General features: G+C 42.6%; 1 protein-coding gene across 2 annotated transcripts in view; it reads left to right on the top strand.

Moving 5' to 3' along the window:
* The window catches only part of cssa29h8orf34 (chromosome ssa29 C8orf34 homolog), a 170,877-nt gene that overhangs the window by 66,034 nt on the left and 79,675 nt on the right, over positions 1-25,168 (top strand). For both annotated transcript variants that reach the window (XM_014181035.2, XM_014181034.2), the window contains exons 5-6: positions 780-808; positions 2,190-2,353. In XM_014181035.2, the coding sequence (XP_014036510.1) occupies positions 780-808; positions 2,190-2,353 (193 nt within the window). The remainder of the gene's footprint in view (positions 1-779; positions 809-2,189; positions 2,354-25,168) is intronic.

The raw sequence follows: 25,168 nt of genomic DNA, 5'->3' as shown, positions 1-25,168 counted from the left end.
AGTCGCAACTATATTCAATGTGTGGGACAAAATTGAGGCTATGATTAAGAAGTTGGAGCTCTTCTCTGTCTGCATTAACAAGGACAACACATAGGTATTTCCATTGTATGATTTTTTGTGTGCAAATGAACTCAAGCTTACAGACAATGTCAAATGTGATATAGCGAAGCACCTGAGTGAATTGGGTGCGCAATTACGCAGGTACTTTCCCGAAACAGATGACACAAACAATTGGATTCGTTATCCCTTTCATGCCCTGCCTCCAGTCCACTTACCAATATCTGAACAAGAGAGCCTCATCGAAATTTCAACAAGCGGTTCTGTGAAAATTGTATTTAATCAGAAGCCACAGCCAGATTTCTGGATAGGGCTGCGCTCAGAGTATCCTGCCTTGGCAAATCGTGCTGTTAAGACACTGATGCCCTTTGAAACCATGTATCTATGTGAGAGTGGATTCTCGGCCCTCACTAGCATGAAAACTAAATACAGGCACAGACTGTGTATGGGAAATGATTTAAGACTGAGACTCTATGTGCATCCTTTCAAGCACACCCTTCTCATTAACCTGTTTGAAGGGGTACTATAAAAAGTTTGGGAACCACTGCTCTAGAGAACCTGTCACGAGGTATTACGTTTATCTTATAGTAACCCCTTAACCACTTTTGACTAGAGGTAATACTTATAGTAACTTATTACTATAATCACTTTGTATATATTTTGGAACTAGAGACCGCAAGAAAAGCAGAGCCCCCTCTGAATCACTGTTCTCTTCCTTAAAGGTATCGCTGCTTCTGATGAACTTGATCAGGTGACTATGAACTACTTTGTTATGATTTTCCTCTGATATTGAAACTGTTACATCGTCACCTTCTACTGCCGTCACCCTGTCTGTTGCAATCGGATTCCATCTTTCTTCAATTTGGGCTCAGTTAACAGCACGACACACAGCTCTGAGAATAATTGTGTGTGTGTGTGTGTGTGTGTGTGTGTGTGTGTGTGTGTGTGTGTGTGTGTGTGTGTGTGTGTGTGTGTGTGTGTGTGTGTGTGTGTGTGTGTGTGTGTGTGTGTGTGTGTGTGTGTGTGTGTGAGAATAATGACAAACCACAATCTCATGGGAATGACATCCATCTGCAGAAACTTCAATAAGCATGTCTTCTTCCTGTATTTTCCTGGGTGCTATTGTGTTGAGGTGATTCCTAGCAGACAAAGCTTTGTTTGGCCTGGATTCTACACGGTAATGAGAGAACTCACTTTCCAGTGCACAGTATTCCCAGTATTGCACACAGTCTTAATTGCAAATTGATTGTCAGGAGTCCCCTCAAACGGAAGGTTTTAGTAACCTTTATTACTAAAGCTTATGAGGATGTCCACTTTAATATTTCAACTTTAATGGGCGTCCATCTGATTTCTCATGGCACTGCCATGCCCCCATAATTCGAACCCTGAAGATAGCAGCAGCATTTGATATATTCTTGTTCTCAAGAAGAGACGTACCCTATAGAGGTAATATCATACAGTATACAGTACAGTACAGTATGTCTGCTTGACTCCAAGCCCAGATAATCTCCTTCGAGACAAGACAAAGACAGACCGTATATATTTACCTTCCTATCATGTATTAAGTATTGAATTCCATTCCACTTCGAACACGGTATAGACACCTAAATGAGTGATACTGTGTGAGTGGCTGTAAGCACTGTCAAGTTAGGGTTGCTGTCAGGGTTGAAATGGTAAAAAAAAATGGTGGGCAAACACTGATGGCCGGTCGCGTTGAAAACAGTAATGCTCCCTATACTTTCAACGGATTTTTGCATAAAAGCTGGGTAAAGGCTTGCACAAAATAAAAAAGCTGAATAAGCGGAGTTCATGTGCGTTTACCCTCCAATACACCACTGGTTGATAATAATAATAATACACACAGGCAGACAGACAGGTAGACGGGCAGACAGGCAGACAGGCAGACAGGCATTGAAGCAACGTTTATTTATTTGGCACACAAATGTATCACTAACAAAATCTACTTTCTGTTTTGAACTGAATGGCCATATGACAGTCCCTTTCTCTACCTATCTCCCTCCACCCCCTTCTCTCTCCCTTCCATCACCTCTCCTCTCTTTCCCCTCTCTCTTCTCTCTCTCTCTCTCTCTCTCTCTCTCACCCTCCCCTACCCCCTCTCCCCCTTGCACTAGAACCTTGGGGGGTATAACTCAGTGCTGCGGCCCAGGGTTGTGGGGGAGTGGGTGGGCAGGGAGGAAGAGGATCCAGACCCCCTGGCAGCAGAGATGCTCCAGCCCCCAGTCCCCAGGAACAAGACTGAGGTGTGGGGGAGGGCCAATAACAGCCCTGCCTTGAGGTAAAAGAGAGAGAGAGAGCGAGAGAGAGTGTGTGTGTGTGTAAATGTGTAAATGTATTTGTGTGTGCTTGTGTGTGTGTGTCAAAGTGACGCCTTAAAGGCATCCACATGTTAGGGGACACACATCGTTTTTCTGGAGTCAAGCCGAAGTTGGTAGCCGAAGTCGGTGATTGGTTGTCACGTTTGTCTGAAGGAATGGACCAAGGCGCAGCGTGAGTATCGTTATTAATCTTTATTAATATGTGAAACTATGCAAGACATACAATAAACTATAAACAAAACAACAAACCGTGACGACAGAGGTGCAACATGCACTAACTCAAAATGATCTCCCACAAACAACAGGTGGGAAAAGGCTGCCTAAATATGATCCCCAATCAGAGACAACGATAGACAGCTGCCTCTGATTGAGAACCATATCAGGCCAACATAGAAAGACAACATCTAGATAATCCACCCTAGTCACACCCCGACCTAACCAAAATAGAGAATAAAAAGGATCTCTAAGTTCAGGGCATGACAGTACCCCCCCCCAAAGGTGCGGACTCCGGCCGCAAAACCTGACTCTAAAGGGGAGGGTGCGGTTGGGCATCTAGCCTCGGTGGCGGCTCCGGTGCGGGACGTAGACCCCGCTCTACTTGCGGATCCGCCATCCTCGGTGGCGACTCTATTTCGGGGATCATCGCCGGAAGCTCCGGACCGTGGATCGTCGCCGGAGGAACTGGCCAGTGGGTCGTCGCCGGAAGCTCCGGACCGTGGATTGTCGCCGGAGGAACCGGACCGTGGGTCGTCGCCTGAGGCTCTGGATTGCCGACCGTCGCCAGAGGCTCCGGACTGCAGACCGTCGCCAGAGGCTCCGGACTGGGGACCGTCGCCGGAGGTTCCGGACTGTGGGCCGTCTCAGGAGGTTCCGGACTGTGGGCCGTCTCAGGAGGTTCCGGACTGTGGGCCGTCTCAGGAGGTTCCGGACTGTGGGCCGTCTCAGGAGGTTCCGGACTGTGGGCCGTCTCAGCAGGTTCCGGACTGTGGGCCGTCTCAGGAGGTTCCCGGACTGTGGGCCGTCTCAGGAGGTTCCGGACTGTAAGCCGTCTCAGGAGGTTCCGGACTGTGGACCATCTCAGTAGGTTCCGGACTGTGAAATGTCGCCGGAAGCTCTGGACTGGGAACTGTTGCCGGAAGCTCTGGACTTGGAACTGTCGCCGGAAGCTCTGGACTGGGAACTGTCGCCGGAAGCTCTGGACTGGGAACTGTCGCCGGAAGCTCTGGACAGGGAACTGTCGCCGGAAGCTCTGGACTGGGAACTGTCGCCGGAAGCTCTGGACTGGGAAGGCGCACTGGAGGCCTGGTACGTGGAGCCGGGACAGGTGGCACCAGACTGGTGACACGCACCTCAGGGAGAGTGCGAGGAGCAGGCACAGGACGTACTGGGCTGTGGAGGCGCACTGGAGACCTGGTGCGTAGAACCGGTGCAGGATATACTGGACCATGGAGGCGCACTAGAGATCTGGAGCGTAGAGCTGGCACAACCCGTTCTGGCTGGATACTCACTTTAGCCCGGCAAGTGCGGGGCGCTGGAACAGGATGCACTGGGCTGTGAAGGTGCACTGGCGACACAGTGCGTAGAGCCGGCGCAGGATATCCTGGACCGAGGAGATGTACTGGAGACCAGGAGCGCTGAGCCGGCACAACCCGTCCTGGCTGAATGCCCACTCTAGCCCGGCAAATGCAGGGAGCCGGCAACGAGGGCACCGGGCTGTGAATGCGCACTGGAGATACAGTGCGTATCGCCGCATAACACGATGCCTGACCGGTCACACGCTCCCCACAGTAAGCATGGGGAGTTGGCTCAGGTCTAAACCCTGACTCCGCCAATCTCCCCGTGTGCCCCCCCCCAAAATGTTTTGGAGCTGCCTCTCGGGCTTCCGTTGTCGTTCTAACTCCTCGTATCGTTGCCGTTCCTCTCTTGCTGCCTCCATCTGCTCCCTTGAGCGGCGATACTCTCCACATCGCGTCCAGGGCCCTGCTCCACTCATGATCTCCTCCCATGTCCACTCATCCTGGCCACACTGCTTGGTCCGTTTTTGGTGGGGTCTTCTGTCACGTTTGTCTGAAGGAATGGACCAAGGTGCAGCGTGAGTATCGTTCCACATCTTTATTAATATGTGAAACTATGCAAGACGTACAATAAACTATAAACAGAACAACAAACCGTGACGACAGAGGTGCAACATGCACTAACTCAAAATAATCTCCCACAAACAACAGGTGGGAAAAGGCTGCCTAAATATGATCCCCAATCAGAGACAACGATAGACAGCTGCCTCTGATTGAGAACCATATCAGGCCAACATAGAAAGACAACATCTAAATAACCCACCCTAGTCACACCCCGACCTAACCAAAATAGAGAATAAAAAGGATCTCAAAGGTCAGGGCGTGACATTGGTCAACGGTTGGGATTCTTCAAAAAAGTCTTTATTGTCATTCCACGAGAGATGACTCATTTTCATGCACATTTTTACATTGAGAAATATTGCACCAAACATTTTAGTTACAGTTGAAGTCGGAAGTTTACAAACACTTAGGTTGGAGTCATTAAAAGTAGTTTTTCAACCACTCCACAGATTTCTTGTTTACAAACTCTAGTTTTGGCAAGTCGGTTAGGACATCTACTTTGTGCATGACACAACTCATTTTTCCAACAATTGTTTAGACAGATTATTTCACTTATAATTCACTGTATCACAATTCCAGTGGGTCAGAAGTTTACATACACTAAATTGACTGTGCCTTTAAACAGCTTGTAAAATTCCAGAAAATTATGTTATGGCTTTAGAATCTTCTGATTCTAATTGACATCATTTGAGTCAATTGGAGGTGTACCTCTGGATGTATTTCAAGGCCTACCTTCAAACTCAGTGCCTCTTTGCTTGACATCATGGGAAAATCAAAAGAAATCAGCCAAGACCTCTGAAAAAGAATTGTAGACCTCCACAAGTCTGGTTCATCCTTGGGAGCAATTTCCAAACGCCTGAAGGTACCACGTTCATCTGTACAAACAATAGTACGAAAGTATAAATACCATGGGACCACGCAGCCGTCATACCGCTCAGAAAGGAGACGCGTTCTGTCTCCTAGAGATGAACGTACTTTGGTGTGAAAAGTGCAAATCAATCCCAGATCAACAGCAAATGACCTTGTGAAAATGCTGGAGGAAACAGGTACAAAAGTATCTATATCTACAGTAAAACGAGTCCTATATCGACATAATCTGAAAGGCCGCTCAGCAAGGAAGAAGCCACTGCTCCAAAACCGCCATTAAAAAGCCAGACTATTGTTTACAACTGCACATGGGGCCAAAGATCGTACTTTTTAGAGAAAGGTCCTCTGGTATGATGAAACAAAAATAGAACTGTCTGGCCATAATGACCATCGATGGCATCATGAGGTAGGAAAATTATGTGGATATATTGAAGCAACATCTCAAGACATCAGTCAGGAAGTTAAAGCTTGGTCGCAAATGGGTCTTCCAAATGAACAATGACCCCAATGATACTTCAAAAGTTGTGGCAAAATGGCTTAAGGACAACAAAGTCAAGATATTGGAGTAGGCCTCCTTGCTCACAAAGCCCTGACCTCAATCCTATAGAAAATGTGTGGGCAGAACTGAAAAAGCATGTGTGAGCAAGGAGGCCTAAAAACCTGACTCAGTTACACCAGCTCTGTCAAGAGGAATGGGCCAAAATTCACCCAACTTATTGTTGAAAGCTTGTGGAAGGCTACCCAAAACGTTTGAGCCAAGTTGGACAATTTAAAGGCAATGCTACCAAATACTAATTTAGTGTATGTAAACTTCTGACCCACTGGGAATGTGATGAAATAAATGAAAGCTTCAAATATATCATTCTCTCTATTATTATTTTGACATTTCACATGCTTAAAATGAAGTGGTGATCCTAACTGACCTAAAACAGGGAATTTATACAAGGATTAAATGTCAGGAATTGTGAAAAACTGAGTAAACTTCCGACTTCAACTGTATATTTAAAATTGCGCGACTAAGATCTCCTCTGCAAAAATGTCAAAATGAATTACCGTTTTCTTGAGTTATCTGATTATTTAGAGGAAATGTATACTGGCTACAGCGTCTCAAAATGGACAAACAATACTATCGCCTTTTCTTTCTCGCTTTTCAAACAAAGCTTTTTTATTTTAAGGGAGTATGCTAGCACACTCGTTCAGTTCATTCGGTTCGTCTAGCCGTGTTCGGCCATACTGAAGCATGCTGAGGCCGAACCGAACGAGTGTGCTAGCATACTCCCTTAAAAGACCTTCGCTTGACAAAAATAAACCCTCACTGAAGTCCAAAAACTTCACAAAATGTCATAATAATATATGCACAAACTGTTCCGAACTTTTTAGGCTGGGAAGCATGAGGACGCCTTAATTACCCCTCTCAATCTTAGCCAACTAGAGGCCATTCCAATTAAGCTTTCTCCAGCTGCAACAGAGAGGGCGACTTTGCATTCGTCCCCAATGGCACCATATTCCCTATAGCCTATAGGTCGTTCTACAAAAGTGGTGTAAATTGGGGGTTGAAAAAATAAGCATCCTATTTTTCCCAAACTTTCAGCACACGTTTTCAGATCGACATATCTACTACTCACATGCTTTTTTGTAATGGCATTTTTGAAATACTGTATTTACCTGAAATCCTTACCACCCCAATACATTTCTCACTAGTGAAACATAGTGAAAAAGTTGCATTAAATGAACAACTTTGCACAGTAATGATTCATATGCTATTACAGATTCATTTTTGAAATTGTATTTGCATACAACATTTACAAAATAGTAAAAACATGATTTTTAATCTGATTTTCAAAACCTTTCAATAGAATTTAGATAATTATAATCTCTATTGTTCTCTGTAAAATATTCAATGTTGATTGTTTGAATCTGAAACGTATTGATGGATTTAATTACTTATGCATCTAGTTCATTATGTTGTTAATGAATTAGTTGTCACTTTTTCTATCTTTATTGTGGCAAAATAACAGGCGTTTCGGTAGTGACATTGTTTCGGTTGTGACGTGGCATATACTGTACATTCTGAACTTAATTGCTTACTTAATTGATACCTGACCAGCAGAGGGAGTAATTGTATTAGTTTTGGTCAGGACGTGGCAGAGGGTTTGTGTTTTTGTATCTATTTCTACGTTCTGTCTAGTTTAGTTTTTCTATGTTTAGGTTTGGGTGTTGGACTCTCAATTGGAGGCAGGTGTTTCTAGTTGCCTCTGATTGAGAGTCCTATAATTAGGTGTGTGTTTGGTTTGGGTTTTGTGGGTAGTTGTATTTGCACTGCTTGTAGTTATAGCATGCAAATCTGTTAGCTGTCGTTCTTTGTTTATTGTTTTTCCGTGTTCGCTATAATAAATATAATTATGAGCACGCAACCCGCTGCGCCTTGGTCTCTACATTACGACACCTGTGACAATACCATATCTAATGGGGCACATGTGATTGATATATCACTAACACAATCAATAAAAGGGAAGTCTTTCTGTCTGTCTGTCTTTTTGCCTTTTCACTGCTGCTGACCTGTGTTGTCTTTGACTTCTACCTCAGATAAATATTTTATTCATTTGACCTTTCCCTCTTCCTTTCATTTAGCATTTATTTTCCTTGTCTTTTTCCAGATATTCTTGATATCGCACAGGGTCAGTTTTTATCCCCTCTCTGGCTGTCTGCTGTACTTTTCGGCATGTTGGCACCAGATGTCCCTGTCCTTCAATAACTCGACAAATAATCTAAAATACAAATAATGATCTGTGTGTTTAATAAATGTAAAGAAGTACAGTGGACTAACAATCAAGTGTCAATCATAGAGACAGATAGAGGACTCTAGAAGGATATGGCTTGTTTTAGTGCAGACATTGCCATTGAGAGCTTCCACCATTTTTAAGTAGTCAACTGGGTGGGGGTTCCTATGGGTTGGTTGGGATCAGCCAAGGATCAGAGAGCATTGTCTTCTTCTTCAAATTAGGTTGCCTATTATTTGTAAATGGCTTTAAGATATATCACTGCCATCTAGTGTACAGTAAAGTACAGTACAATACAGTAATGTAGAGTATAGTTTAGTACAGCACAGTACATTACATTAGGGCACAGTACAGTAGAGTACAGTACAGCACAGTAGAGCACAGTACAGTAGGGAACAGTACAGTGCAGTACAGTAGAGTAGGGTACAGTACAGAACATTATAGATGTTTTTGTTTGGGCCAAATAGATGTCAATGTTTGGGCTCTTGGAGGGTTGCATCTCAATACTCAACACTTTTTCCTAAAGTGTGCACTTGTCCACTTGACCCACATGGTGGTCAGCTGTAAATCAGTTGGTAGAGCATGGCATATTTAACTTTAAATAGGAGACAGCCTCAGTGCTGCAGCCCGTGCTGTCACATATGCCACAATGACACAGATACCAAGATGAGACTTCTATCTATTGCCATGGTGTCAATGGTTTTGGTTGTGACCATTTCAGTTGGGACAATTTAGACGTATTTTGGACTTTAATGAATCCCAATAGCTAGCATATGGCTGGCTAGCATTCATTTGGACAGATGTAGAGCCTAGCAAATATATATTTTAGTCCCACAACCACACTTGACATATTTCTTGAAGTATTAAATGTTCGGTCGTGATACTTCCTAAAAATACATGAAGATGTAGTAACTTGTTCACTCATTCTCTCCAAAATATTTGGAGACAGACTACTCACCATGTAGCCATGCCTGAAAGGAGTGCAATCCCATCAGCTGTTCCTATATCCGTTTGTGTCATTGCCAACTCCATTGCTGTCCTTCTTAAGACAAACGTTGAGATTGCCGTGAGGCCAGGCTGTTGACATGACAATAAGTGACAAGGAGTTGGCATGATAGCGCTGGCACTCGGGCTACTGAAGTTAGTCTTTGTAGGGAGATATCTGACATGGGCTTTGGTGTTATTCACTGTTATGAAAAAGTAATCTGATTTAAACTAAATTCATGTTTTTGTAAAATTATGCAGGTGTGTAATAAAATAAATAAATAAATAGTCTCTCTCCAAGGCCCGCTTCCGGATGTTGCTGTGGTGATATTAATTGTGGGACTGTGAAGAGGCGGTGTGTGTGTGTGTGTGTGTGTGTGTGTGTGTGTGTGTGTGTGTGTGTGTGTGTGTGTGTGTGTGTGTGTGTGTGGCGAGCGCACTTGGCGACTGTCTGGGATGTAGCTAATTAGAGAGGATCAGATATTAAATCATAAATCATACTCATGCTCGAGCTGACAGACAGACACACACACACACACACACACACACACACACACACACACACACACACACACACACACACACACACACATGCACACACACACACACACACAATGGTTTTTGTAATCTCATTAGGTTATTCCATTGCTGGATTAGTCAGAGAAATCACATTGTTAGGGTTCTCAGCTGAGGGATAGGGGTATGCATGTGTGCAGTGTACATCTATGTATGTGTATGTGCATGTGTGTGTCTCTCTCCCTTGTAGCCTCCTCTAAGTGTTCCTCCAATGAAGCCTGAGAAGTGTTTGGCTCAGCTTACATCATTTATTTCTGCTTAATTGTGTTTTCTGGGTATTGGCTCCTGATGCTGCCTCTTGCTTGCCAGTTTTCTGCTGCAGCTGCTGTGCATTAGAGGACTGAGAGCCACTGAGCTGTGCTAAAGGAAACTGTGGCTTGCATAATGGCGCTGCCCGCTACTCTGCCTGATCTGAAGCCCAGCTCTAAAACGCTGTCTGTGTCTGAAATGGCCATGAGTAGTGCACCATATAGGGAATCATATAGGGAGTGATAGGATGATAGTGCACTTTTGGTCTATAGTAGTTCACTATTCGTGGGTTGCACGTTTCATCACAATATTGTTTTGAACGTACTTTTGAGGACTGGTGCCCGAATGTTCTATTGACTCAATGCATTCTGAATTGACCTTTCGATAAACCCCGCCCTATAATTTTGGGCAACAATTGCAGTGCTCCAATGGACAGCAACTGTCATTGAGTCCGACACCTCGGACCTAGGAACATAATGATTATGTTCCTAGCCTCGGACCATCTCACGTTTTGAAATACATGAAAGCCAGTGAGACGGTGGGACAAATTTGGAGTTTTCTTTAAAAAAAAATTGAAGTAACTGAACAGTGCACCAGGAGTTCTTGCTACTGTGATTCCTGAAATGCATAGCCTGTTAATGTATTTTTCTAATACAAAATTATACTTTTGTTTCATTGTTTGCTAGCTCAGCTGGTTAGCTAGTTAGCTAGCCACTTAATATAACTTGTTTTCTCAAAATATATGTTTTTGTATTTTTTATTTCATGGCCCATCCACCACCACCCCCTCTTCGGAGGACGGAAATAACTTTGTTTGTACAGATTTTTCAACCGCTCCTGAACCTGTGACCAGAAATTGTCACACCAGCCTTCGCTTTGGCTCCCCCTCCTGTCCAGTTCAGGCGTTCGGCGTCGCCGGCCTTCTAGCTGCTGCCGAACGCACTGCTGGCAAACGCCCTTCACTCATCAACCCCGGAATTGTCTTGTCATCATTACACACACCTGGTTCCAGTCCCCACTCTATCACTGTATATATACTCCCTCTGCCATTTGTCTTTGTCTGTCATTGCAAATGCTACTTGTTTTCCTGAGAAGAATCTCTCCTACTATTTCCTGAGTACTTTATATTTTGCACTTTGGGCTTGCCCTGTGCCTTTTTGTTTATGAAGATATATTTTTGAGCACAACAGCATTTGGGTTTTGTCCCGCTTTGATCTATGGTGCTTAAATACATTCAGTAGTTCTAAACCTGCTACTGCCTCTTGCCTACTCCTATCAACACCAGTGATAGAAACAAGCTACAAAGATCACTTATTATGATATTGCCCCTAATGAATAATGTACAGTATGTGTATATATACTTTTTTAATCAATTAGTATATTTGAGTTTAACCATAATATTTGTTGTAATATTTGTTCTGTCTTTTCTGGAGGATGGAACTGGAATTTCAACCAGCTTTGTATGGCTTGTTTTGGAAAGGGGATATTTTGAATAAGGGTCCGTTTTCAATTAAAAAGTGAGAGGTTGTAATCTTGATAACGGGGAAAAACACAAGGCGTGAGACATTCTTATTCATCTATTTGAAAACGAGTTCTGGTTGAAGTATGACTTTTGTATGACTGACGCTTTTAGTGAGAGGTCTAATGCTTTAATATTTTATCATTTAACAATTTTATTAATGCAACCCCAGTCTGCTGTCAACATCAGGATATGATTTGAGAGCACTAGTTAGCTCCAAAAGTGGTTATAGCATGACTGCATGCTGATATTTCATTCAGAGCCATTGAGTGGCTAGCCACACTACAAACATCATTTTACCAGGTTTCCTTGAAGCAATTATAATGACAGTCCACCACAACATACCTGAGAATTTCCTGATTAGCAAGGGCTAGTCTGTGTTTAATTTAATTGTGTATTAAAAACACAGTTTGAGATGATTAAGAGGGGATTTTGACAGTGGTTTGAAGAAGGGGGAATTGGGCTTCCCTGGAAAATATTGTCAGAGGTTGCATCAGTAACCAGTGCATCAGTGTCTCACATTGACGGGACAGCAGTGGAGAAGTTGGAAAGTTTTAAGTATCTTGGTGTACATATCACTGACCAACTGAAATGGTCCACCCACACAGACAGTGTGGTGAAGAAAGCACAACAGTGCCTCTTCAACCTCAGGCGGCTGAAGAAATGTGGCTTGTCACCTAAAACCCTCACAAACTTTTACAGATGCACACTTGAGAGTATCCTGTCAGGCTGTATCACTGCCTGGTACGGCAACTGCACCGCCCACAACTGCAGGACTCTCCAGAGGGTGGTGCGGTCTGCACAACGCATCACTGGGGGCGAACTACCTACCCTGCAGGACACCTACAGCACCCAATGTCACAGGAAGGCCAAAAAGATCATCAAGGACAACAACCACCCGAGCCACTGCCTGTTCACCCCGCTATCATCCAGAAGGCGAGGTCAGTACAGGTGCATCAAAGCTGGGACCGAGAGACTGAAAAACAGCTTCTATCTCAAGGCCATCAGACTATTAAACAGCCATCATTAGCACAGAGGCTGCTGCCCTATATACATACACTTGAAATCATTGGCCACTTTAATAAATGGAACACTAGTCACTTTAATAATGTTTACATATTTTGTATTACTCATCTCATATGTATATACTGTATTCTATACTATCTACTGTATCTTAGTCTATGCCGCTCCGACATTGCTCATTCATATATTTATATATTCTTAATTCAATTCCCTTACTTCGATTTGTGTGTATTGGGTATTTTTTGTGAAATTGTTAGATATTTCTTGTTAGATATTGCTGCACTGTCGGAACTAGAAGCACAAGCATTTTGCTACACCCGCAATAACATCTGCTAAACACGTGTATGTGGCCAATAAAATTGTATTTGATTTGATAACCAAGGGGGTGCGGCGCTTGTTTAAAGTACATTATAGTGACCTGGAAACACGATTACATGTCTAAACGAGACAAATAATTAGCAGGAAAACCTTTTGTCATCATTGTAATGTTGCCCTATTGCAAAATTAAGGGGACTAAGATTGAGGGGACTGGACTGGTTTTTAGTTAGCTAACGTTCGTATTGCTAGTTATTTTTGACGAACTTTTCTAGCTAATGACAACATTTCCATCTCTCTAAAGTAAATTTGATGACATGATAATGATGGCAAAGTTGTTTCCTACTAATTATCATATTTCTAGGCCACTATAGTGTAATTTAGATGAAACAGTCATTATCCCGTGTTCAGAATGACTGGGCATCACTTGACTTTAGGGTACCGCTATGGCGGTACGTTCATATCAATGACATGATGTGACTGAGTGATTGAGGTGCAGGACATGAATATAGGGAAAAGGGTGCCATTTGGAACATTTCATCCCCTGACATAATGATGGGGCTGCCCAATTCACTGCCTGATCTAAAACCCAGCTGTACTGAACGACTCTACAGTAGTCTCTCCTTATGCCTGCCTGTCCACATTTAGAGGAAGAGGTTGATTAGACCCCCCCCCTGATATTTTTCATACAATAATACCCCAGCTTGGTTTTACGCTTTTTACAATCCTTACCCTTATCTCTCTCCAGTCTTTTGCCTGCTTTCCTCCAACCTCTATTTTCCTTACCTTGTCATCATTCTCTGGACTTTCTCTTTTCTTCTATTCTCCTTCCATCCCTCCTTCACGGTTAGAGTTTGAGGAGAGCTGACAGTTACCTGTGGGTATGTATCTGCAGTAGGTGAGGGTGAAATGGAGGAGTGGAGGAATGGAAGATTGGAGTGGTGGGCTTCTGGGAAATCAGGCAGAGCCAGGTGAATTCTGGGAGAGGCTTATTGGGACAGATCATATGGAAGACAGAGTGCAGTGTGGGACATCTCAATCCCTCCTCTCTCGCTTTTCATTCTCTCCCTTCATCCCCCCTCTCTTTCATTCTCCCTCTTTTCTCCTCTCTCTTTTATTTATTCTCCTCTCTCTTTTTCTCTCTCTCTCTCCAGCCCTCTCTCTCCCCTCTCTCTTTCAGTCTCCCATTTCTCTCTCTCTTGTCCCTCCCTCTCTCTCTTTATCTTCCTACCTCTCCTCCCCTCTCTCTCCCCTCTCTCTTTCCCTCTCTCTCTCCCTCTGTCTCTCACCTCTTTAACTTAATTCCTCCCTCGTCCTCTATTCACACTACAGCATCCCCCCTTCCCTACCCACTCCTACTCTTCTTTTAATCTTTTATCTTCTAATTACCCTATTTTAACTGTATTGTTCTTATATCAGTACTCCCATGGCAAACCCCAACTTTATATTACTTTAACAGCAGGTAATGTAGTCCTTTCCTTTCTCCAGTATGAGTCATACTCTGTGTTTTTCCCAAGTGGCACCCTATTACATATACAGTGCTTTACTTTTGACCAAAGAAGTAGTGTACTATATAGAGAATAGGGTGCCATTTTGGACACATTCACTATCATGCCCCTGGTAGTTGAGGTCGTGTGATCTACTCTCTGTGATTCTGAAGGTAGGAGCTATCTTGTTCCCCTCAGGGAAGTTGAGCAGGGGCGTAGTCCCTCTCCAGGGCTCACACACTCAAGGTTTGGTAAAAACGGAGGGAGAGAGGGGGTGAGAGTGCTACACAGCATATCAGTTTGATTCAGATTTTGATTCTAAGTTGATTCTAGCTACGTCTCTTATTTGGTTTGATGTTGTGTTGATCGGCGTTTGCGTCGCTGTCGTCATTTATAATAGAACCTGTTACCTGAGCTCGGTCCCTGTGGAGGTAGATGGCTGAGACTAAAGCGAGGGAGAGAGGGAGAGAAAGGAGGCGAAGAGAGACAAAGATCCCCCCCCTAAGGAATTAAAGGAATTAAAGGAAATAGAGAGGAGGAGATGCCCCATTGAAAATACTTGAAAACTCTGAAGAACAAATGCAACTCAACATTTCTCACAAACAGAAGAGACAAGGACACCGCTTCGTCTGAAGTCTCAAAGCAGAACCTTATACTAGCGCTGTGTCCGAAATGGCACCCTGTTCCATATTAACTTCCCTGTTTTTGACCAGGGCTCCTGTGGTGAAAAGTAGTGCGCTATATTGGGAATAGGGTACCGTTTGGGACACAGGCCGACGCTAGAATTGCAAATAAAAGTTACACCAACAAAAAACTCTGAAAAGAACCACCAGTCTAATTCATATTGATACGGCACATTAGCATAGTAATACTCTTTCTGCTCAGGATATAATCTCTCCCACTCTCGCTCTTTCTTTATGTATCTCTCTCTCTCTCTTTTTCTCTCTCTCTCTCTCCCCCTCTCTCTCTGGCTCTCTTGCCATTCCTCTCTGGTTCTGACCTCCCTCTCTTCCCTCTGGTATCTGTAAATACTAGTCATTCTGATGAGATATTCATCCAATTAAGGCTCTCCAGTCCTAATCCCTAACACACACCCTCCATCCCAGACAGGATATGGAAATGAATTATTATGTCAAATTTGGAGCCTTTGCAAAACACACCTACTCACACACACGCTCCATTAGTTCATTTCTTTATCTGTGGATATTCAATTGGAGGCATTATTGGGTCGTTCATTCCTCATCCACACAGTTTGTGCCCTAGCTGGAGATAAAGCCATTCCACCTCAGCAGCAGGGTGAAGTTATGCAAATGTTTGTGTTTATTCTAGGAGTCTGTCCATGCTCTGCGTAGTAAATTGTTTTCAGTGAATTTTACTTGAGTTTTTTTCTTTTCTCTGGCTCTCAACTTTCTGGTGCATTGTATCTTTGTGGTGTGTTGTAGGATGCATTCTAGGAATTGTACCTCCATTGTAATTTAACATCCTGGTCTTTGACAGGACCCAGATTAGAGGACACAGCGTGTAGATTCTAGAGAAGGTATTCTTCCTGGACCTGCGAAGTCCATCATGGATCATTAAAAGCAGCGGGACCTGCTCCATAACTCAGATTCTATCGCTACAACAGAGCGCACAGCCATTGTCTGCCCATCAAATAGCACCCAGTATCCTATATAGTACAGTACTTTTGACCAGGGCGCATAGTGGACTGTAATAGGTAATAGGGTGCTATTTGGGACACAGTCCTTTGTCTGGATCGTTTGAATGGACTGGGCCGTATTCATTCAAACCTGATATGAGAAACAACAAGGTGTTCGGACAGGTTTCTATTGTCAGTCCTGTTTTGAACACGCCTCTATCTGTCGGACCATGTATCCTTTCTCTGCTTTATAATCATATCCTCTTTGTCTGGATCCATTGTAAGGACTCCGGTCACTATTCAATCAAATGAGCTATGGGGAACTTGTTGATATAAGGATAGGTTTCTATTGTCGGTTATCTCCTTTGAAAATTCGATTTTCTTTGAACACGCATCCTCTCTGTGCTTTCTAAAGACTGATTACCAGAGCTGGGGTGTTTTGAACAATTCCCTGCCTCAGTACATCATATGTCATAGTTCTAAAACCCATCTGTCCCTCTAACTGCCTCGGTGTCTGCTGTAGCCAATATGTTTGGTGTGACAACGACAAAGGCGCTGTCTCGGACAGAGACACACTGACGATGATAGATCAGAGACAGGCTGACTGCGCCCTAGCTGCTATTAGCAATGCTGATGTTACACTGCAGCGTTGCTCCCTTTTGTATTGGGTTGCGCAAAAAAAGTCAGTGGGAAGCCAAAGTTAAATCAAATTATATTTCAACTTACTGTGCCCGCGGGCAGGACGGTTGGTCATTGAAACAGGGTGAATTTGAGTGAAAATATCTAAAAGGACGTCTTATTAAACAGACTTTCCAAACGTGGATCTGTTGTAGAGTGACTCCCGCCGACACAGTAAGTTGACATTTTATTTCACTTCTGGCTTTCACTTCTGGCTTCCCACGGACTGTTTTTCAGCAACCCAATACAAAAGGGAGCAACGCTGCAGGGTAACATCCCCATTGCTAATGGCAGCTAACTGCACCAATGCTGACTATATCTCTCTCACACAGGGGTGCAGTGAATACTGAATACACTATCCTTATTCTATCTTCTATATTCTCATTCTCTCAATATCTTTTTCTCTCTGTCTCTACTCTCTCTCTCTCTCTCTCTCTCTCTCTCTGTCTCTTTCTCTCTCTCTCTCTCTCTCTCTCTCTCTCTCTCTCTCTCTCTCTCTCTACTCCCTCTCTCACACCCTCTCTGCAACCTCCCCTCCGTGATCTGTTACTCTTTTTTTACTTGCTCTCTCTCAACCTCTACCCTCTTTTACTCTTTCTCATTCAATCTTATTCTCTCTCTCTCTCTCTCGCTCTCTCTGTAGCCTCACCTCCTCTCTGTTGTGTTGTGATTAATTACTCTTTTCCTCAGTTCTAGTTTGTTAATAATTATCCAAGCCTATTCACTTCCTGGTAATCAACACAGGAAGGTGTGAGTGTCTACCTTTCTACTTTAATGGCCCTGTTGGTTTGTATACGGCGAGTCCCAAATGGCAGGACTCCCTATGAACCCTGGTCAAAAGTAGTGCACTATATAGGGAATAGGGTGCCATTTGGGACACAGCCCTATTCTCAAACGATCGTGGAATAGCTGCCAGGTGGAAGCCATGTTGAGAGGTACTTAAGCGTGAGGACACTGTGTACTGGGTAGAGAAGCTGCACCTTCCTACAGATACACACAGCCTCTGAGATACAGAATCCAATCATAACAAAATAAAAATGTTATTAGTCGCGTATACATATTTGCAGATGTTTTTGCAGGTGCAGCTAAATGCTTGTATTTCTAGCTCCTACTGTGCAGTAATACCTAACAATACAGAACAATACACACAAATCCAAAGTAATAAAATTAAGAACGAGCAATGTCAGCAATGTATATATACACTCAGTGTACAAAACATTAGGAACACCTTCCTAATATATTTTACCCTCAGAACAGATTCAATTTGTCGGGGCATGGACTCTACAAGTTGTCGAAGGTGTTACACAGGGATGCTGGCCCATGTTGACTCCAATGCTTCCCACAGTTGTGTCAAGTTGACTGGTAGTGGATCTCATTCCATCTCATCCCACAGATGCTCAATTGGATTGAGATCTGGTGACTGGGCAGGCTAGGACAATCCTAGCCTTGTGGCATGGGGCATTATCCTGCTGAAAAAATCTAATTGTAGATGGGTACATTGCTGCCATGAAGGGATGCACCTTATTGGCAATGATGATCAGATATCCTGTGGCATTCAAACATTGCTCCACTTTTATTAAGGGCCCAATGTGTGCCATGAAAACATACCCCACACCATCACCACCATCAGCCTGCAATGTATTTTTAATTTTTTAATTTTAAGGGGTGGATCAGCTTTAATATTGTGAATAGATTTATATATATAAACATTCATACAGTTAAAGCCGGAAGTTTACATACACCTTAGCCAAATACATTTAAACTCAGTTTTTTACAATTCCTGACATTTAATCCTAGAATAAATTCCCTGTCTTAGGTCAGTTAGGATCACCACTTTATTTTAAAAATGTGAAATGTCAGAATAATAGTAGAGAGTGATTTATTTCAGCTTTTATTTCTTTCATCACATTCCCAGTGGGTAGAAGTTTACATACACTCAATTAGTGTTTGGTAGCATTGCCTTTAAATTGTTTAACTTGGGTCAAACATTTCGGGTAGCCTTCCACAAGCTTTCAACAATAAGTTGGGTGAATTTTGGCCCATTCCTCCTGACAGAGCTGGTGTAATTGAGTCAGGTTTGTAGGCCTCCTTGCTCGCACACGCTTTTTCAGTTCTGCTCAGAAATGTTCTATAGGATTGAGGTCAGGGCTTTGTGATGGCCACTCTAATACCTTGACTTTGTTGTCCTTAAGCCATTTTGCCACAACTTTGGAAGTATGCTTGGGGTCATTGTCTATTTGGAAGACCCATTTGCGACCAAGCTTTAACTTCCTGACTGATGTCTTGAGATGTTGCTTCAATATATCCACATAATTTTCCTGCCTCATGATGCCATCTATTTTGTGAAGTGCACCAGCCCCTCCTGCAGCAAAGCACCCCCACAACATGATGCTGCCACCCCCATGCTTCACGGATGGGATGGTGTTCTTTGGCTTGCAAGCCTCCGCCATTTTCCTCCAAACATAACGATGGTCATTATGGACAGATAGTTCTATTTTTGTTTCATCATGCCAGAGGACATTTCTCTAAAAAGTACGATCTTTGGCCCCATGTGCAGTTGCAAACAATAGTCTGGCTTTTTTATGGCGGTTTTGGAGCAGTGGCTTCTTCCTTGCTGAGCGGGCTTTCAGGTTATGTCGATATAGGACTTATTTTACTGTGGATATAGATACTTTTGTACCTGTTTCCTCCAGCATCTTCACAAGGTCCTTTGCTGTTGATCTGGGATTGATTTGCACTTTTCACAACAAAGTACGTTCATCTCTAGGAGACAGAACGCGTCTCCTTCCTGAGCAGTATGATGGCTGCGTGGTCCCATGGTATTTATACTTTCGTACTATTGTTTGTACAGATGAACGTGGTACCTTCAGGCGTTTGGAAATTTCTTCCGAGGATGAACCAGACTTGTGGAGGTCTACAATTCTTTTTCAGAGCTCTTGGCTGATTTCTTTTGATTTTCCCATGATGTCAAGCAGAGGCACTGAGTTTGAAGGTAGGCCTTGAAATACATCCAGAGGTACACCTCCAATTGACTCAAATTATGTAAATTAGGCTATCAGAAGATTCTAAAGCCATGACATCCTTTTCTGGAATTTTACAAGCTGTTTAAAGGCACAGTCAACTTAGTGTATGTAAACTTCTGACCCACTGGAATTGTGATACAGTGAATTATAAGGGAAATAATCTGTCTGTAAACAATTGTTGGAAAAATGACTTGCACAAAGTAGATGTCCTAACCGACTTGCCAAAACTAGAGTTTGTTTACAAGAAATTTGTGGAGTGGTTGAAAAACGACTTTTAATGACTCCAACCTAAGTGTTTGTAAACTTCTGACTTCAACTGTAACTAAAATGTTTGGTGCAATATTTCTCAATGTAAAAATGTGCATGAAAACGAGTCATCTCTCGTGGAATGACAACAAAGACTTTTTTGAAGAATCCCAACCGTTGACCAATCACCGACTTCAGCTACCAACTTCAGCTTGACTCCAGAAAAACTATGTGTGTCCCACAACAAGTTGGGAGAATTTTGGCCCATTCCTCCTGGCAGAGCTGGTGTAACTGAGTCAGGTTTGTAGGCCTCATTTCTCACACACACTTTTTCAGTTCTGCCCACAAATTTTCTATAGGAGGTCAGGGCTTTGTGTTTGCCAAAACCATAAGCAAATAGGTAAACTGTGATATGACTAAAGAGTTAATCAGGGGGATTTCTCCACAAATAGACAGGTATTTCCTTTCCATGGTAGCAAGATCTTATCTATTTTTGCTAACTTTCTATTCACATTTATTGGAGTGAGTTCATTTCTTTATTTTGGGATTTGTATACTGAGTATGTCCACATCCCTGTCAGACCATTTTATTGGTAAACTACACGGTAATGTAAAAGTATAATTTTTTTGTGATCCAATACGTACCATGGTACAGTTATCATAAGTGGTTTGGTTTTAATCCAGAGAGGTTAGCAAAAGTATCTAGATCCTTTATGAGGCTATGGAGGGATTCTAATTGTGGTTTTAAAAGAAAACATGAATCATCAGCGTACAATGACAGCCATGGATTTCTAATCCCTTAATATTATTGCTAATTTTAACAGCTAACATTCCTATAGCAATAATAAATAGATATGCCGATTGTGGACAACCTTGTTTTACCCCTCTTGACAGTTTAAAACTTTCTGAGATGTAGCCATTATTTACTATTTTACACCTAGGGTTACTATACATAACTTTAACCCATTTTATAAGAGATTCTCCAAAATTGAAATATTCTAGGCATTTATATATACACTCCAGTCGTACTTTATCAAAATCCTTTTTCAAACTCAGCTATGAAAACCAGGCCTGGTTTCTCCAATATTTCATTGTTTTCTATTGTTTCCAGTACTTGTCTTATATTATCTCCAATGTATCGTCCATGTAAAAAACCTGTCTGATTAGGATGAATAATAACTGACAATACCTTTTAAATTCTACGCACCAAGCATAGCTAGAATTTTTGCATCACAACACTGAAGTGTAAGAGGCCTCCAATTTTTTAAATGGACTGGATCTTTATATATACCACTTGGATCCTGTTTCAGTAATAATGAAATCAGACCTTCTTGTTGCGTGTCTGATAATCTACCGTTTATATAGGAGTGGTTAAAACATGCTAATAATGGTCCTCTGAGTATATCAAAAAAAGTTTTGTATACAGTACTTCCACTGGTATGCCATCCAGCCCTGGAGTTTTCCCAGCCTTAAAGGCTTTAATTGCATCAGAAGTTCCTCCTTTGTAATTTGGCCTTCACATGAGTCTTTCTGTACAGATGTTAATTTTACATTATTAATAGGAAAAAAATCCATTCAATTAGCTTCATTTAGTGGAGATGGAGGAGACTGAAACAAAAAAATATACTTAAAGTACTTTACTTCCTCTTTCAAAATATAATTTGGTGAATCATGCGTGACTCCATCATTTGTAACAAGTTTCGATACATTTGTTTTGGTAGCATTTCTATATTGAAGATTGAAAAGTAATTTGGTGCATTTTTCCCCATATTCCATCCAGTTCGCTTTATTTTTATAATATATTACACTGGATCTTTCTTGAATAAGTTCCTCCCTTTCTTTTTGTTTTTCCTCTAACTTATTCTGTGCCTCCAAGGTATAGTTGTTATTGCTATCTAACTGTACTGTTAGTCCTTCAATTTCCTTTGTTAATATGGACTCTTTTGATCTAAATTGCTTTTGTTTTATAGATGAGTACTGAATTGCATGGCCTCTAAAGGCACATTTAAAAGTGTCTCATACAATAAGGGGATCTTCTGTACCTATGTTATGTTGGAAAAAGTCAGTTATAAATTATTCTGTCCTAGTTATAAACAAGCTCTCATCCAGTAGGCTTTGATAAAATTTCCAATATCCTTGCCCACATGGAAATTCTGTAAGAGTAATATATATGCCATATGTGATGATCCAACCGCATTCTGTCCCCTATCAACACTTTTTAAACTTTTAGTGCCAGAGAGAATGACATAAGACAGTAATCAAGATGACTAGCTTGATTAAGCCTCCGCCGTGTATATCTCACTAGGTCAGGGTATTTAAGCCTCCATATATCCACAAATTCCAATATATCCATGACATTCATGATTTCCTTAAGTGCCTGAGGGTGATAGTTTGTAATGTGATTTCCTTTACCGTGCATATAAGGTGAATGCACCAATTTGTAAGTCGCTCTGGATAAGAGCGTCTGCTAAATGACGTAAATGTAAATGTAATAGAGGTATTTAAAACCGTATTAAAATCTCCCACCATAATAATAGAGTCTAGTGTTGCTTGTAGAGTTGATAAATTCTTATATATATTTTCAAAGAAGCTTGGTTCACCATTATTTGGACCGTATAGGTTAATAAGCCATATCTGTTTATTGTCCAATAACATATTTAAAATAATCCATCTACCTTGATGATCTGTTTGGACAATTTACACATTTGGATCAAAATGACTGAACATGCACCCCTGTGGGGGATCAGCTTGGCAGAGTTGTTGTTGCCTACCATCACCACCTGGGGTTGGCCCATCAGGAAGTCCAGGACCCAGTTGCACAGGGCCAATCCAGGGCCTTGATCTTAGTGCTAAGTTTGGATGGCACTATGGTGTTGATGGCTGAGCTGTAGTCCATACACAGCATTCTTACATAGGTATTCCTCTTGCCCAGGTGGGATAGGGCAGTGTGCAGTGCGATGGGGATTGCGTCATCCATAGAACTGTTGGGGCGGTATGCAAATTGTTGTGGGTCTAGGGTGTCGGTTAAGATGGATGTGATATGATCCTTAACTAGCCTCTCAAAGCACTTCAGGATGACAGAAGTGAGAGTCCTACGGGGCTATAGTCATTTAGTTCAGTTACCTTTGTTTTCTTTGGTACAGGAACAATGGCGGACATCTTGAAGCATGTGGGGACAACAGACTGGGATAGGGAGAGATTGAATATGTCGTTAAACACTCCAGCCAGCTGGTCTGCACATGCTCTGAGGATACGGCTTGGGATGCCGTCTGGGCTAGCAGCCTTGTGAGGGTTAACACGCTGTCTTACTCACTTCGGCCATGGAGAACGAGAGCATGTGGCGGCCCACATCGGCCCACATCGGCAGTGTTTTCCTTGAGGTGGGTGAAGGAGGTGTTTAGCTTGTCCGGGAGCTAGCTGTGCGTGTCCGCGACTTGACTGACTTTCCCTTTATAATCAGTGATTGTCTGGGGTCCCTGCCGCATATGTCTCGTGTCTGAGCTATTGAGTTGCGACTCCACTTTGTCCCTGTACTGTCATTTTTCATATTTGATTGCATTACAGAGGTCAAAGCTGGTCTGTTTGTACACGTCCATGTTCCCAGTCACCTTGCCCTGGTTAAATGCAGTGGTTCTTGCTTTCAGTTTGCGCGAATGCTCCCCAATGCTCCCCATAAAAAGCACGGGAAGTAGGCTTAGGGCTCTTGCCTGACCTAGCCACACTCCCCGTGTGCCCCCCCAATTTTTTTGGGGGGGGGGCTGCCTCTCACACTGTCCAATCGGCGCGTATAATGCTCATAACGGCGCCGCTCCGCCTTGGCTGCCTCCAGCTCCTCCTTAGGGCGAACGTATTCCCCAGCCTGGTGCCATGGTCCAGCCCCGTCCAGAATTTCCTCCCATGTCCACGATTCCAGATTGCTCCTCTCCTGATGCTGCTCCTTCCTCCGCTGCTTGGTCCGTTGTTGGTGGGTAGTTCTGTCACGGGCGTCGTAAGGATTGGACCAAAATGCAGCGGGGATGTGAATGCTCATTTTCTTCTTTATTACATAAATGAACACTGAACAAAAAGAACGACGAAAACAGTCCTGTCAGGCACACAGCTAAACAAGAAACAACTACCCACAAAACCCATAGAAAAACACCCCTACTAAATAGGACCTTCAATTAGAGGCAACGAGTAACAGCTGCCTCCAATTGAAGGTCAAAACAATAAACTAAACATAGAAATAGAATAACTAGAAAATAGAACATAGAAATACAAAACATAGAACACTACCCAAAAACCCTGACAACACAAAACAAACACACCGCTGCCACGTCCTGACCAAACTATAATAACAAATAACCCCTTATACTGGTCAGGACGTGACACTTGGAGATAGAAAGATGTTGTTGATAGGGGTGAATCTATGTCTTTCTAACAGGGAAATAAACCATTTCCATTTCCATTTCCGAGTGTATTGCATCTTACTAAGTAGAACTAAAAGGAATGCCTGGGGTTTTCCTGGGCGTGCAAAATTAACAGGAAAAACTCTTGGCTGTGGCTATAATAACATATCCAATGTCCCGTCCCCCCTTACTGTTCTAACTCCTCTTCCTGTCTTTATGGTGTGAAGAAGGAGATGAGGAGTAAATGATTGAAGCAGCTTAACACAAGTCCTAACCACACAAACAAAGACACTGATAACTAAACTAAGAGGTATCATTGGTGTTGTTTCCAAATGGAGCAAATGAAGCATAGTGGGCAGGACAAGCAAGGAGGTGGGCAGAGCATATTTCCGTTAGGTAATACCTACTCTGTGAAGTGCACGTGTACACTTGCACTCCTTCTAAACAACACCATTTTTTTTACAACTTTTAGAAAGGGTCAAGTCTACAAAATCTGTTCGTAACAGATTAGAGTTTTAGGAACAGAAAACCGTATTGAGATGGAATGTTTCATCAATGAGAACATTTTCAACGAGCTCCATCTTCACTTTCCACCACCAGACTTCCTTTCACCACCATATTTGGTGGTGAGGGGAGGTTCTAAATGGATGCTTTAGATTCATACACCCTGTGTCATGTCTGGGTTTCCCCTTTTGTCTGTGATATCAAATCAAATCCAGTTGGATTTGTCACATGCGCCGAATACAACAGGTGTAGACCTTACAGTGAAACGCTTACTTACAAGCTCTTAACCAACAATGCAGTTTTAAGAAAAATAAGTGTTAAGTAAAAAATAAAAACAACTAATAATTAAAGAGCAGCAGTAAAATAA

Source organism: Salmo salar, chromosome ssa29 (assembly GCF_905237065.1).
Source record: "Salmo salar chromosome ssa29, Ssal_v3.1, whole genome shotgun sequence".
NCBI lineage: Eukaryota > Metazoa > Chordata > Actinopteri > Salmoniformes > Salmonidae > Salmo > Salmo salar.
This window is presented reverse-complemented; position numbering and strand designations above follow the sequence as displayed.